This window comes from Acanthisitta chloris, unplaced genomic scaffold (genome assembly GCF_000695815.1).
Source record: "Acanthisitta chloris isolate BGI_N310 unplaced genomic scaffold, ASM69581v1 scaffold561, whole genome shotgun sequence".
NCBI classification, from domain to species: Eukaryota; Metazoa; Chordata; class Aves; order Passeriformes; family Acanthisittidae; genus Acanthisitta; species Acanthisitta chloris.
The window spans coordinates 17,066-33,002 of NW_008655292.1; the positions used below are offsets into that span (position 1 = coordinate 17,066).

Here is a 15,937-nt window from a genome sequence, read left to right on the forward strand (position 1 = left end):
GATCCCTTTAAACTGAAGCACAGAGGGGAACGCTGCTTCCTGGTCCTTGGAAACAGGAAACCCATCCCTTCCCAGCCCGGGGCAGCTGCTAAAGAAGGACAGGTACAAAAACCCTGAGTTGAGGTCGCTGCAGTAACTAGCAAGCGAATGTCTCACAGCAGAGCGCCGTGCTGGCTGCGGGGTCAGCCCTGGAACAGGCTCCTCAGGCAGGGCCCGAGGCGCAGGCTCGGGGGCTCCCAGGTGTGCAGGGTGCCGTGGGATGTCCTCGGGGCGCGACACAGCCGAGGAAGCGCCGGGGTTGGGTCACTCTGTCCCGCCCGAGGTCACCGAGGGAGCCGCGAGACAGCGGCAAAGCCTCACACATCCAGCGGCGAAGTCTGTGTCAGGCGAGGGCAGGGAAGGAGGTAAAGTCTACCGTAACTTTCCAGCAGCCAGAGCTGGGAGCAGCACAGGGCACTCCTCGCGGCTGGGCACAGCGCTGGGGCGGCGCAAAGGCTTGTCTGCCATCCTCCTGGCTGGAGTCAGCATCACCTCTCCCAGACAATCAGGTCACCTGTACCCCATATGTCTCACAGACATCTCACAGACTGGCATACAGGGCTGCAGGTATGGATGAGGACAAGCACTGCAGCCTCTTCTCACCTGCTTTACCAGGTACAGCTGCTCACACCCACCTCACACTGTGACTTTGCTGTTCTGCATTTGATTTGCCCTTTGGATGGGAGGAGTGCGGGCAAAGGAGAGGGGGATCCGATCCTGCCACGTGGGAGGATACCCAAAAGCACATAACATCCCCAGTTCTTGCTCGATGCCCAGAGCTTTCTCAGAGATCTCAGGGCTGTACATTGCCTCCCAGGACATATTCCCCTGCCCATGGGCCTGTCAGGGTGTGAGCACAGAGATCACCACGGCATAGTCCCCACAGAGAGCTGAACACGGAGCACCAGGAACACTCAGCCTGGGTGAGGTCAAGTAGGAGGAAACAAGCAAGAACAATGAGCAATTGGCTCAGCCACAAGGAACTGCTGGTGGTCAAGGCTGATTTTAAACAATCCTGTTTTAAAAGGGCATTAAAAAGATTCTGCTATTTATTAGCAAGATTTGTCTAAGGCACAACGTGGAGGGCAGGGACTAGATCCAAGCACTGTGTGCCTGTTTCCCTCTCCCACCCTGGCAGCAGCATCCACTCCTCTCTTCAGCACCTGCTCCTGCCTCTTCAGGGGAACTGGAAAGGCACTTCTTCATTTCTACCCCATGCAGGTCACAGGCAGGATTTATCCTGAGGTCCCATCTCTGCACTGGGAGCTGGTGCATGGCCCTGGCAGTTACCAGAAGGATCTGGGTGGCTTGTCCAGAGGCTGTGCTGGGCTTCCTGCTGCCATGCTCAGCTGGGAATGAAAGGTGTGCTGCCCCTTCCCTTCCAGCTCCACTCCACTGGGGACACTCCCAGCAGCTTCAAAGGGATCAGGCTCAAAGTATCTCTGATTAGTAAAAACCACTCTGACCCAGGCAGGGAAATCCCACGGTCAGAGCACTGGAAATGCCAAGGAAGTGATCTGTGTCCTAGGGAATCAATCAATCATTGCTCACTCTTAATACAAGGATTTCTAGGGAGGAGGAGGACGTTAATTCTTTTTTTCCAGTGACTGGTAGTATGCGGTGAGGACTTTCCAGGCTTTGGGGGCCATGAAGCCATCCGGTGGGTTTTCCCCTTCCCGAGCAAGCTTCCTCATGCGTGTTCCTGAGATGAAGTCAAAATCCCCGGGCCTGTGCAGAACAGAGACAGGTGACATCAGCACAGCTGGTCTGAGCCACCCCCTGAGGGTTCCTCATCCGAGAGGAGCTGGAGCTGTCCCTGACACAGTTCCCCAGCTGCAAGAGGCTGTATTCTACTGCCACACAGTCCCCAAACTGTGCTGCTTATCCTCCCTCCTGGCATCCTTACTTCCATGCTTGACCTGGTGCCAGCTCTTGGAGAGGATTGCAGGTGGCTCTCCCAGGTTCTCCCCCGTTCCTCTCCTTAAGAGGAACACCAACAGCTTCTCCCTCAGCCCTGACAAGCTGCAGAGCCAGAGGTGACCACAAACACCCTGTGCTGTGTAGGCTGATGGAACATCGATGCCCCTGCCACGTTACCTTTTTGGGTCATAAAAATCCATGGCTCTTTTCTGTTTGTTGTATGCAGCCACCCTGAAGGGGATGATCTCCACTGAGGTGAGGCCTGGAGCCATGCTGAGGACCTTGCCCCCGTGGGTAGGCTCGTAGAGGTCCTGCTTGGTGTCGGGGTGGGGCATGCCCGCCGGGTCGCGGCCCACGATGTAGAAGTTGGCCCCCGCGATCATGCGAGCTCGGCAGTGCCACTGCACCTGCACAGGAGGGACACAAGGAGCACTGCCTAAGGGCTCACAGCCATGGGGCTCACTGCCCTGGGCTATGAAAGAGGTGGTGGAGAAGGAAGGAGGGAAGGAGGAAGGGAGATGTGTCAGCAGACCTACTGTTGTTTTTCATAGTGCTCGGGCTGCCCAGAATAGAATCATGAAGGCTGGAGGAGATCATCAAATCCAACCATTAACCTGCCACTGCTGGAAACCCTAAACTATTTCCTCCAGAACCAGATCCAGACACCTCTTAAACATCTTCAGGGATGGTGATTCCACCACCTCCCTGGGCAATATTCCAGGGCCTCAACACCCTCACAGGAAAAACATTTCTCCTAACATCTCCTCTGACTCTGCCCTGTCCCAGCTCAAGCCCATGCCGTCTAGTCCTCTCCCTGCAGCCATGGCAGGACAGACCATCCCCCACCTCTCTCCAAGCCCTGTCAGGGAGTTGCAGAGAGCCATGAGGTCACCCCTGAGCCTCTTCTCCAGGCTAACCAAGCCCAACTCCCTCAGCCATTTGGCAGCACATGGAGGTCAGTTTGATTTTTGACCATGCAGAGATGGTGCTCCCCAGCACATGCAAAGGCTGCCCACACATCCCTCCCCTCCCTCCCTCAGAGAATGTTCAGCATCTATCCCTTTCATCCCCTATTTAGGGACAGAAGGGAAACCACTGGGAGGAAACAAACAAACATCCCTGCCCAACAGAGAAAAGTCACAGCTATGTAGTCTGTTTCTAGCCCTTCTCTCTAGCCTGTAAAAGCATGGGAGCCCATGGAGCAAGCTGCAGGTGAAGCATGAAGGGAGCTAACTGCGAGGCAATGGCTATGACTCTGTTTCCTGGGGCTTTCTGAAGCTGCACAGGCAGACTGGCAGCAGAACCTCTCTGAACAGGCTTCACACCTTGTCCTAGTGTGGCCAAGACACATAGTAGCCAACGGCTACGTTACCTCTGTGGGACCAGCATAGAGCATGGGCGAGGGGAAGATGGCCACAATGGTCGACTTGGGGTCCAGCACTTGCTCCTCCAGCACGGCCGCGTGCTGCTTCATCCTCCACTCCAGAGGGACATCATCATCTTTGGTCCATCCCCCCAGGGGGTGCAGGAGGAGCACAGGGTTCTTGTAGCCCCTGGCCAGGAGCTGGCGCCGGGTGTCCTGCATGAGCAGGGCGTGCCCATTGTGCACAGGGTTGCGCAGCTGGAACGCAAAGACAGCATCTGGAAGGGAAAGGTGCAGAGGGTCACAGGCCTGTGCTGACCCCCAGGCCCTGGGGCTTCTTTTCCGTGCTGGGCATTGCCACACAAGTCATGTGGTCCACACAGTCTGTGTTCCATGCAGTCATGAGAGAAGTATAGGGTAAGATGTGTGTCCTGTGTCCACATGAACCACGAATACCTCAGCTGAGTGTTTCATGCCTCTGCAGCTCTCTGTTGAGTCTATTTTTGTTGCACATCCTTCCTTTGGGGCTGATTTCAATCCTATCAGCTCTTTTACAAGCCACAGGACACCTCCAACAAGTTCTCCAACTTCTTAAGTGACTTGCCACTTCCCCGAGCCAAATGGCACCTTCAGGAAGGCAAATGCTCTCTCCCCAAAGTGAGGGTAAGTGCCTGACACCTGCCAGACTGCTGGGACCAGGTTGGATGGGGCTTGGAGCATCTTGGGCTAGTGGAAGGTGTCCCTGCCCATGGCAGGGGGTGGAATTAGATGAGCTTTAAGGTCCATCCCAACCCAACCCATTTTGTGATTCTATGGGATAGAAACCTGGGAGAAGACACCTGAGCTATCCACCATGTGTGAAGGCCAACCATGTTGAGAGAGAGACTGACCTGTCAGGGAGGACACAAGCAGGATACTCAGTACTTTCCAGCCCCCAGAGCAGCTCACTGAGGGCACAGCCCATCACATGCACCATCCTTAGCCAAGGAGACCCTGTACCACTTCTCTTGACATCCCTCTTATTGCTCACCCCACCCAAACAGTCCCATTTTGGGAGTATCCAGAGCAACCAGCCAAGTGCTGTGAGCTTAGGGTTAGGGTTAGTGTTAGAGTTAGGGTTAGGGTTAGCAAGTAATCATTGATCACACCAACCTCCTAGTGCCAGGTGGAGCATGAAGAGCTAACCTGGGGAACTCACCAGCATTCATCTCTCTGAACTTCTGCTTGAGAGCCAGCGGTGTCAGGCGGTACTGGTCCAGCCCATCATTCCATTTGATCTTCTCCAGGACATGGAGGTCTCCACCAACCAGCCAGTCTCCACTCTCCAGCACCATCTGAGAATTACACATATGCATTGCAGAGGGGACAGCAAGTACCTCCTTTTCCCTTTCCCAGTCTGCTCTGAAAAATGTTAGGCTCAACCCCACTTGTAGGATGACCTTCTCCTTTGAAGGTGGAAAACATCATTACAGTGCCCACATGAACTGAAGGTCATGAGCAGCACATCCCCAGAGGCATCAGCCATCCAGATCCCACCACTGCACCCAGCTGGGTGCTGGACTCCTCTCTGGCAGCCAGGAGTCCACAAGTTGTGGCACAAGACCTTCCTCCACCTCACTCTTTGATCTTTCCTCAGGAGGAATAAGCCTGTTGCAAGGTGAACACCTGCATGCTGAGTAATTAAAAGAGGGATTTTAAGGGATCTCTTAGTTTAAGGGAGGGGGAAAGAATTAACACAGTTTAGGCCTTTTTAAGCAAAGTCACAAATTTTGACAGCTCAAGTCCCTGGGTGGAACCTGGAGCTCTCCCTTTCTGAGGGATGATGTTCCTTGTACTGCTAGAGAGTAAGTGGGAAGAGAGGAGCTGTAAGAATATAACCCCCTTGTTGTCTGCTTGTATGGAACAGCCAAATGCATAGAATCACAGAGTATTCAGGGTTGGAAGGGACCCATAAGGACCATCCAGTCCAACCCCTGACCCTGCACAGGACATCCCCAGCAATCCACTCTGTGGCTGAGAGCATTGTCCAAACACTCCTTGAGCTCTGTCAGGCTTGGAGCCATGACCACCACCCTGGGGAGCTCTTCCAGCAACCAAACATCCTCAGTGGTTGAATGAAGAACCTTATTGAGGAGCGTTAACTCCTGAGCCTAAAAATTTTCTTGGGATGTAGTGGTTTCTAGCCAGGAGCTGGGTTGAAGATAGGACACCCATGGCCCTCAAAACCTTTGAAAGGTTTGGTTCTCCAGCCCCTTGCCCACACTTGTCACCTTGACCAGGCTTCCTGGAACAGTGAGCAGCCAAACCTACCTGGATGTGTGGGTGCTTAGGGCAGGTGGTGCCCCAGACACGGGCACAACGCTCCTCCTTCCTGTGCTGGTAGAACTCAGGGTGCCTCAGGACAGCCACCCTGCGCCCCTCGTAGCTGAGCGCCAGCGCCTCGCAGCCCTCCAGCCGCTGCTTGTCCTCCGTGGACACCGGCAGCACAATGGGGATGCTCAGGTTCACCACACCATCTGTCAAGAGATGAGCAGAAGTTAAAGTCCTCCAGCCTCAAGCACTGCTGTTGGGAACCCACTAGAGGTTCTCATGTCAGTTTTGTCATTGAATTGTTTTGTTTCTGCACTCCTACGAAACAGTGATATTAATGGACTATGAAAGCTCCTTATCTTAAGAGCTTTGTCCAAGACACCTGGAGCATCTCATTACTCCCTGCACTGTCTCTCTCCCTGGAAAGACTGGTTCTTCTCTGTCATAAAGTTGAAAAAGTTGGATGTCTTTGGAAAATGCAACCCTGGATATAACCCCTGCATTGTCCCTCAGGAGAACTACCCCTGCTGAGACAGCTCCAGTATGGTGTTTTATGAACACCTCCTAAACTGCCTCTTCCAACAGGGAAGACACCACCACCCTTGGTTTCTTTGGTTTTCTTTCTGGATATCTCTATACTGCTTCTCCTCCTCCTTTATATCTCTGCACTGTCCATTTTTAATCCATTTTCTGTGGTTATGCAGCACGTTTGTATTTGTACACGCAGCTCCTAATTTAGAATCATGGAATCATCAGGGTTGGAAGAGACCTCTAAAGTCATCAAGTCCAACCATTAACCTGTCACTGCTGGAACCCCTAAACCCTAAACTATATCCTCCAGCACCAGATCCAGATGCCTCTTCAACACCTCCAAGGATGGTGACTCCATCACCTCCCTGGGCAATATTCCAGTGCCTGAACACCCTTTCAGTGTTGTCCTCAAATCCCTTGAAATCATGTTGGTTTTATCCCAATTTCCTAGTTCTCCACTAAGGTTCTCCCTTGGATATCCCAGTGTTAAACAGAAGACTCAGTCCCTCCCACGGGTTTCCATCCACAAACAAATCACTGACTCAATTTGTTCTGATCTGACTTCAATCATTTTGGACCCTTGAGGTCTTAATTTGAGGATTTTGCCTATGCTGTAGATTTTTATTTGAAGCTTTATTACAATATTTGCATTTCCTTTTCATTCAACACTAGGTATCATTTCTCTGCCAGGCAGCAATTTGCATCAGTAATCATAACTGTAGTCACATGGGATCCAATCAATAGCAACTCCATCCAGACATTTAAATCACATTAGCACCGATCAGTCAATGAAGTCAGCATGGGGCAAGAAAAATGGATTATGAAACCAACAAATGATGCTGAAAGTGAGGATCTTCAGGCTCCATTTCCAAATGCAGATGGAGAGGTAACAAAAAAATCACTGCAGTGATTTGATTCCAAAATGACACCACTGGGAATTTTGTGCTGACTGGTTGGTAGGACACTGTGTGATGCCACTGCATCATAAACAGGCCACGGTTGTGTCCAGGCTTAATAATTTCCTTTTTTTTTTCTTGCAAATCTCAAAGAATAATAACCAAAAATCTCAATTGAAGTAATTTGTATACAACCTAAGAGTAGTTCCATACATACCAGCTACTGAGCCATTCTTTCCTGGGAGGACACAAACACAATTAAGATAATTAACACTCAGGAGCACATTACAGACACCAAAAATACCTGGGATGTTCTCCTTCCCAACCAGATGTCACCCTGAGGGCCTGACCATGCAGATGTTGAGTTTGGAAACCTCCATGGAGACAAGGTGGGCCAGGGACTGATGTTGATGGCCTCTACTACAAAGACTCTGAGACTCTCTAGAGAGTTCAGCCCCCCCTCAAAAGCTGCTGACCTGGGCTTTGACCCTGACCTCATGGAGCTCTACAAATCCTGAGCATATCATAGAATCATCAGGGTTGGAGGAAACCTCTAAGATCATCGAGTCCAACCATTAGATCCATATGCCCACAGACCTCAGAGGAGCTGTGTTCAGTGATGCTGGCAGGGTTGGGGAGGGCACCCTAAAAACAGGTGCTCTCTAAGATGAGCCTCCAGCACAAAGTACAGAGCTCTGGAGCAACGTGGTCATTACAGGGCACCTCTGCAACCTTGTCAGGCACAACAGGCAGCTCAAAGACCACAGACCAGGCTCTGATAAGAAGGACTTCTGAACACTGTTTGCACACCAGGCAGGAGGTAAAAGGCTACAGCATGTCTGAAAGCAGAAGGCCCCACACAGACACTCCTCCAGTCCAAAGTGAGCTGTCCTGAGCTTTGCTTCTGTTGCACAGTGCCCAAATCCCAGTAAGAGCAGTGAGTCACTGTCCTGTGTGACCATGGGATCTTCTAGCAGGAAGGCAAGGCTCAAAGGGACCTCAAGCTCACCAAGATCCCAAATCCCTGAGGGCAGAGATCACTATGAGGTGTACAAACACCAAAGTGAGTGCCCTGTGTGCAGGTAAAGGAAGAGTAATAGCACCTAGGGCTGAGGAACAGGCTGGAAGCATCTCTGTCTCAGGCTCAGCTGTGGGTGAGCATCACCTGAGCAATGCCTTTGCCACGGATGAAGTAGCTGTAACATGGGTAGAGAAGTCTGATTTCTTGCAAGTATTGGATAAGCAGGAAAACAGGGAAGGGGAGCAGAATCAGGCTCTGTTCCCATTTGCAAGGAATAGCTACTAGTCCTCCCACCTCAAACGCAGCCTGGCAGCCTCCCTGCTTACTTGGCTTTGGGTTGGCATCTCTATTCACCCTCCTGGTGTGCTGGTTTGGCCTGGAGAAGAGTTACCTTTCTTCACAGTAGCTAATATGGGGCTGTGATTTGGATTTGTGCTGAGCACACGATTGATGATACAGAAATGTGTTTGTTATTGCTGAGCAGTTACACAGAGCCAAGGCCTTTGCTGCTTCTTGTACTGTCACACTGGTGGGGAAGTTGTGGGTGCAGGGGACATTGGGAGAGACATAGCTGAGTCAGGTGACCCAAACGGACCAAAGGGATGTTCCAGACCATATCACATCAGGCTCATAATATAATATGGGGGAAGAAGGAGGATGTTTGGAGTGATGGCGTTTGTCTTCCCAAGTGACCATGATACATGCTGGGGCTCTACTCTCCTGGAGATGGATAAACACCTCCTGCCCATGGGAAGCAGGGAATGAATTCCTTGTTTTGCTTTGCTTGTGTGCAGATTTTGCTTTCCCTATAAACATCTTTATCTCAACCCATGAGTATCTAGCTTTTATCTTTTCTATTCTCTCCCCCATCCCACTGGTGGGGAGCGTAGGGCTTGGCTGCTGCCTGGGGTTAAACCACAACACCTGGTACAACCAAGCATGAAAAGAGCTACACAACAACTCCTGAAATGCTTGACCAGCACCATGAAGAAGTCAAAGCTGTGACTTTGTTCCCAAGTGTGTAGGGCTCTGGCCACAGCACAGGGAAATCTGTCACCTTCACGACCCACCACGTCAAACATGAGAGGAAAGGAGGACACAGCCAAGCATGATGTTGTTCCATAGGGCTACCTGCCAGGACACTCCAGGAGGAGCATCCCATGGCAGCACTCCTGCAGGGAGTGGGGGTCCATACCATTCAGCAGGGTGCCAAAGTGGATGACTTGCAGGTACTCTGCCTCACGCATGAAGCCGGTCAGCGGGGTGGCCCAGCCTTCGCTCAGCACCTGCACCCACTGCAGATCCAGCTGCAAAACAAACCCAAGGGCACTCCTGTCACACTCCTGTCCTCCTCACAGGTTGCTTTGCCTAGCCTTAAGCTGCAATATTTGTTTTGCTTTGAATATAGGACATACATGTAGGGGAGCAAGCCATGGAGGGGATGGAGCTTGGAGTTCTTTTTAAGGCACATTCACACACTTTCATAGCACAGCTTAGAATCACAGAATCCCAGGATGGTTTGGGTTGGAAGGGAACTTACTGATTATTCCATTCCAACCCCCTGCCATGGGCAGGAACACCTTCCACTAGCCCAGGTTGCTCCAAGCCCCATCCAACCTGGCCTGGAACACTTCTTGGATGGAGCAGACACGACTTCACTGGGAAAACTATCAGTACCTCAGCACCCTTGCAGGGAAAAATTTCTTTCTAACATTTAATCTAACCCTGCTCTCTGATAGAGGAATCCAATGGAATCCTGGGATGCATTAAGAAGAGCATTGCCAGCAGGTCAGGGAGGGGATTCTGACCCTCTGCTCAGCCCTTGTGAGGCACATCTGGAGTGCTGTGTCCAGTTCTGGGCTCCTCAGGACCAGAGGGACATGGAGCTCCTGGAGGAGGTCCAGGGGAGGCCAAGGAAGATGCCGAAGGGAGTGGAGCACCTCCCTGATGAGGAAAGGCTGAGGGAGTTGGGGCTGTTCAGTTTCCAGAAGAGACGACTGAGAAAGACCTCATTAATATATGCAAATATCTGATGGGAGGGTGCCAAGAAGATGAAAAAACTTCTTTCCTGTGCAGTCACTGAGCACTAAATAGACTGCCCAGAGAGGTTGTGGCATCTCCCTCACTGGAGGTATTCCAGAACTCTCTGGACGCAATCCTGAGCCATGTGCTCTGGGCTGGCCCTGCTTGAGCAGGGAGGTGGTACCAGATGACATATTGTGGTCCCTTCCAACCTGACCCAGTCTGTGACTCTGTGATACCTTAGTGATCTCCACAGCTGGCAGCTTCTCTGCCTCAGCTCGGACACTGCTCAGTTTATTTTCAGGTACAAACAGCTCGAGAACATCCTTAACTGAGCCATGGGGCACGATGTTCTGGGAGAGAGAGAAACGAGCACCATTGTCAGTAATATGCTGGTTAAAACACAAACCAAAGAGTCAGTACCCCAAAACAGATTTACAAGGGTGGAATAAAATTTACTTGCCTGTGCTTCGAGGAGCTCCACAAGCTGCTGGATACATTCAGACACCGATGCAACATTTGTTTTCAACACTAACTCAGGAGCTTCAGGTTTCTCATACTCTGAGTCAATCCCAGTGAATCCTGTGGACAATTAAATCCCAAATTAGCGTCATTTAATATAATACTCAGAGATTCATAGATTGTTAAGGGTTGGGAATGGAGCTTAGAGATCATCCAGTGCCAACCCCCTACCCTGGGCAGAGACACCTCCCACCAGAACAGGTTGCTCAAGGCTTTAGCCAACCTGGCTCTGAACACTGCCAGGGTTGGGGCAGCCACAGCCTCCCTGGGCAACCTGTGCCAGTATCTCACCACCCTCACAGGAAAAAACTTCTTTCTTATCCCTAATTTAAATTTCCCTCTATCAATTTATCTCCATTACTCCTTGTCCTGTCACTGCAGCTCCTAACAAAGTTCCTACTTTGTGCTCTGAGCCAACAATGCTCTACCAACCACAGGGCATTCAACCATGCTGGGTAGGACAAGGTTAGGGGAGCAGGATTCTCTTATGCACGACAAAGAGCCTTTGGAAACACACATCCACATGCAGCACTGCCAGGACAAGGTATCCAATGCTTTGGAGAGGAAAGGCAAAATAAGGGCTCACTCCTCCATACCTTTGATCTCTCCAGCTCTTGCCTTTTTGTACAGGCCCTTCACATCTCTGCTTTCACAGATATTCAGAGGAGCATCCACAAAGACCTCAAAGAAGGGAAGCCCTGCTGCCTCATGAATTTTCCTTGCATTTTCACGATCCTGTTAGGAGAACGATGGGAAAAGCCTATGAATTGCAGCAAGCACCTTCCTACTACATGATGTGCCCTGGAATTCAACACAGATTAATTCATCTCTGTTATAAATGTATTAAATTTACACTAATTTACACCTCCTTTTCTCCAAAATACTTAAAATCTATGACTTGCATCTGTTTTCAGCTTTTTCCATCCAAAACCTCAAGATCTTTTTGTTAAGCAGAACTTTAGAATGTGAATAATTATCTGTCCTATGTCAAAAGAGCTGGACTTGATGACCTTAGAGGTCTCTTCTAACATCAGTGATTCTGTGATTCTCTGAAAAAAGGAACTGGTTGTGTCAGCTTGATAACAGCAGCTACTTGGGCTTCTCAGGAAGCAAAACCCACAAACAACACTTCTGCCAAAAGAGTAGTGATAGCCCTAGGACAGGCTATGGCTTCTATGCCTCCTAAGGAAGTAATAGTAGGAGCCTGTGAAGGGAGATGTTAAACTGCTCTTAGCTTTGCATCAATTTATAACACTGAATATATTCAAGGAGGTCTTTGCCCTCCAGAAATTGATACAGATTTCATGCAGTTGTTCATCACTGGTGTTTTACAAAAGGAGAGAGAAGTGAATAGAAGCATCTGATGGCATATTTAGGAAGTCCTCTATGTAAATTCTCTTTTCCTTAAAAGCAGTAGTAACATAGTATGTTAAGGGGTTGGGATGGAGCTTAGAGATCATCCAGACCCAACCCCTGCTCTGGGCAGCAACACCTCCCACCAGAACAGGTTGCTCAAGGCTTTAGCCAACCTGGCTTTGAACACTGCCAGGGCTGGGGCAGCCACAGCCTCCCTGGGCAACCTGTGCCACTGTCTCACCACCCTCACAGCAAAAACTTCTTCCTGCTGTCTAATCTAAATTTCCCTCTTTCAATTTATCCCCATTGCCCCTTGTCCTGTCACTGCAGTTCCTAACACAGAGTCCCTCTGCAGCTTCCCTGGAGCCCCTTCAGATCCTGGCAGGTTGCTCTGAGGTCTCCACACAACCTTCTCTTCTCCAGGCTGAACAGACCCAACTCTCTCAGCCTGTCCCCATGGGGAAGATGCTCCAGTCCTCTAATCAGCTTCATGGCCTCTTCTAGACTTGCACCAACAGTTCCATGTCCTTCTTGTATCTCAATCATGAGCTCAGGCTGAGAAGAGAGTAGGCTGTACTGCAGGGAGTTTACCTTTGTGAAAGGAGAGATGAAGCTGGTTATGCAGACAAGGCCAGCATCGGCGAACAGCCTGGCCACCTCGGCGATGCGGCGGATGTTCTCCTCACGATCCTCAGCTGAGAAGCCCAGGTTCTTGTTCAGGCCATGCCGAACGTTGTCACCATCCAGGGAATAGCAAGGGATGCCATGAGCCACCAAGTACTCTTCCAGAGCAAAGCCAATAGTTGTCTTGCCAGCTCCAGAAAGGCCTGTTGGAGATGGAAACGTGAGAAGGTTTGAGGCCAAAAGAGTGAAAACAACAGTGCAATGCAATACCATGGCTGCAGGGAGGGAACTAGAGAGAATGGCCATGAGCCGAGACAGAGGAGAGTCAGAGATGTGAGGAGAAATGTTTTTTCCCTGTGAGGATGTTCAGGCACTGGAATATTGCCCAGGGAGGTGGTAGAGCCACCGTCCCTGAAGGTGTTCAAGAAGTGTCTGGATCTGGCACTGGAAGATACAGTTTAGGGTTTAGGGGTTACAGCAGAGTGGCAATTAATGATTGGACTCAATGATGTCAGAGGTTTTCTCCAAACTTGATGATTCTGTGATTCTATACCTCCTGGGACACTGGCAGGGAAACTCCTTCTGTCTGAAGTTGCTTTAGGAAGGAATGAAATAGGGAAGTTGGAGTCATCTTTTTAGCACACCTGAGTCAACCCTCCTTATTGAAGGGTTGCCATCAATGCCACGAGAAGAGCTGCTATATCCCAACATCTGGAGGGGTTTGACCCAGCAGTGTTGCAGAAGTCCCACCCACTTACTAGTCCCACAGGTACCAGTAAGTGGAGGAACTCTGAAAGGATCTTCCTCTTCCTCCTCCTGTTCCCACAGTGAAGAGCCAACTGCTCTCTCAGACTGAACCCAAGAAGAGGTTCTTGCTGCAACCACCTCCAGCAGCAATGGTCCCTCTGCACCCGCAGACACCTCCTCCTCCACGTGCACATTTCAAAGAATAATCCTCAGCCAGAGAAGCTCAAACCTTTCAGACACAAGATTTTTATGGGATATTTGAAGAACAAGCAAATTGCCTTTGATAGGGTTGGGGGTTTTTGGCTTCAGAAATGCCATCAAAGCAGATTGGGTGTCTCAAAATTGAAGAGGAGAACAAACCACAAACGTGTTCTCAACCAACATCTACCACCGAAGTTGACAGGAAGGCAAAGCAGAACGACTTTACAAACCCTTCCAAGCATGTTCTTCAACATCTTTCAGCTATCAAAGCAAATGCCAATATTTAGCAAGCAAAGGAACAATAGGACAAGTGGCAAAAGACAGAGCTGTCTAAACATTAGAAGTGAGAAACACAATTGCCATTTCCTGCAGCCTCTAATCCCTAATCTAAACAATGATCCCTAAATCTAAACAAGGAGTTTATATTTCAAAGCACGAGAAGAGCAATAAAACAAGTGCAAGGAATTTATAATATAAGAAAGATATTAAGTTATTAGAGAGTGTCCAAAGGAGGCAACAAAGATGGTGAAGGGCCTTGAGGGGAAGCCACGTGAGGAGTGACTGAGGCTAAACTTGGTCTGTTCAGCTGGAGAAGAGAAGACTGAAGGGAGACCTCATCAATGGATACAACTTCCTCAGGGAAGGAAGTGGAAAGGCAGCACTGACCTCTTCTCTCTGTGACCAGCGACAGGACCTGAGGGAATAGTCTGAAGTTGTGTCAGGGGAGGTTTAAGCTAGATATTAAGACAAGGTTCTTCCGCCAGAGGGTGTTTGGGCACTGAACAGCTCCCCAGGGCAGTGGTCACAGCCTCAAACCTGACAGAGCTCTAGGAGTGTTTGGACAATGCTCTCAGGCACATGGTGGGATTCTTAGGGATGTCCTGTGCAGGGCCAGGAGTTGGACTAGATGATCCTCAAGGGTCCCTTCCAGCTCTGATTATTCTGTGATTCTGTGAATTGCTTCCAGTGCAACTTGCTGCCTGGGAGTATTTATTCTCTAGACAAGGTGAGTGCCTTGTGCTGTCTTAAACACAGCAAACCTCCATGTCCCAATACACTTCCTACTGTCCCAGAATGAAAACATCCTCATGCTCCTCTTTTGGACAACCCTGGGCACATTTCCCTGCCAAGGACTGGCTGGATTGGAGCCAAGGCTTCCTCAGCTACACACTTGGGAACAACAAGTGCTACCCTTAGGGCTCTGACGTATTCAAAGGAGCTTGATAACAGCTGTGAAATTCATAAAAACATCAGTTGTGTGCAGCAGCTGCCAAGGAGAATATGTTGCTGCACCAGCACCACATGTCTGTGCTTCTCACGTGGCAATGCTCTGCAATTCCCACTTCACAAGGAATGCTGATGCTTCCTGTGGATACCAAATCCCCACCTCTAAGCCATACTCATGTGTGCTAAGGAGTTTCACAGGTGAAGCTACACTTTCACTCCCAGATGAAAATACCTGTTAGCCAAACTGTGCAGCCTCGAAATCCACCTCTGGTGCCCACGACTTGTCCTCTCTTACTCCTGCTGACATGGTGGGCTTGGTACACCACATTGGTTGATCCCTGGTGGAAACAAAGCAAAACAAAGCACTTTTGTTACCTTTGGTGCCCTCAGTACAAAAGAAAAGCTCTGCTTGTACTAATATACAGGAGCGAAGGAGGGAGTGGATGACCCAACCCTGGCAGTGTTCAAAGCCAGGTTGAATAAAGCCTTGAGCAACCTGTTCTGGTGGGAGGTGTCCCTGCCCAGGGCAGGGGGTTGGGACAGGATAATCTCTAAGCTCCATCCCAACCCCTTCATATACTATGATCCTAAGAGATAAATGCAAATTCATTAACAATCTGCAGGAGCCATTGCAGCAGACTTGGATGCTTTGGTTGGATTTCTGTCTCAACAGCAAAGACTTCTTTGGTGCTTTGGTGTAAGTTGGATCTCTCTCACAACAGCACAGACTTGTTTTCTGAAGACTCTTTGCCTCTGCTCATTGCTGCTCGTGGTGATGCCTTCACACTGGAGAAGGTGACTGGCTGTGCTGCAGCAGTGCTGCCAGGTGACTGATACCGCCGCGGGCAGCAGGGAAGGGAGGACACAGAGTCCAGGCACAGACACAGGCAGCACACTCCCTGCCTTTTTTACATTTTCAAACACAGACAGACTCACCTATTATTTTAATCCTGCTTGCAAAACCAGAGCAACTTAAGGTGCTAATTTACTTGCCATGTTTAACATAACTCAGCTGCTAACAACTGCAGCTGGGGCAGGGCTGAGCTGAGACACAGCAGGGCCCAGCCAGGGAACACGATGGGACGGTAGGCAGAGAAAGCAACACCTGACAGGTACATAAGCACTTCCCAGAGCAAACAAGGGACCAGCACAGTGCTG

General features: G+C 50.1%; 1 protein-coding gene across 1 annotated transcript; it reads right to left on the reverse strand.

The window, feature by feature from the left end:
- Positions 1–1,625: 1,625 nt before the first annotated feature.
- On the reverse strand, positions 1,626–15,117 carry PAPSS2 (3'-phosphoadenosine 5'-phosphosulfate synthase 2; the record flags this gene model as incomplete). The annotated part of the gene is made up of 12 exons (XM_009083817.1): positions 1,626–1,767; positions 2,137–2,366; positions 3,332–3,600; positions 4,521–4,656; positions 5,633–5,838; positions 7,277–7,297; positions 9,276–9,387; positions 10,342–10,455; positions 10,566–10,684; positions 11,221–11,359; positions 12,572–12,807; positions 15,012–15,117. Coding segments are annotated over 12 exons (1,830 nt in total), but the record flags the coding sequence as incomplete, so codon positions are not given.
- Positions 15,118–15,937: the final 820 nt, after the last annotated feature.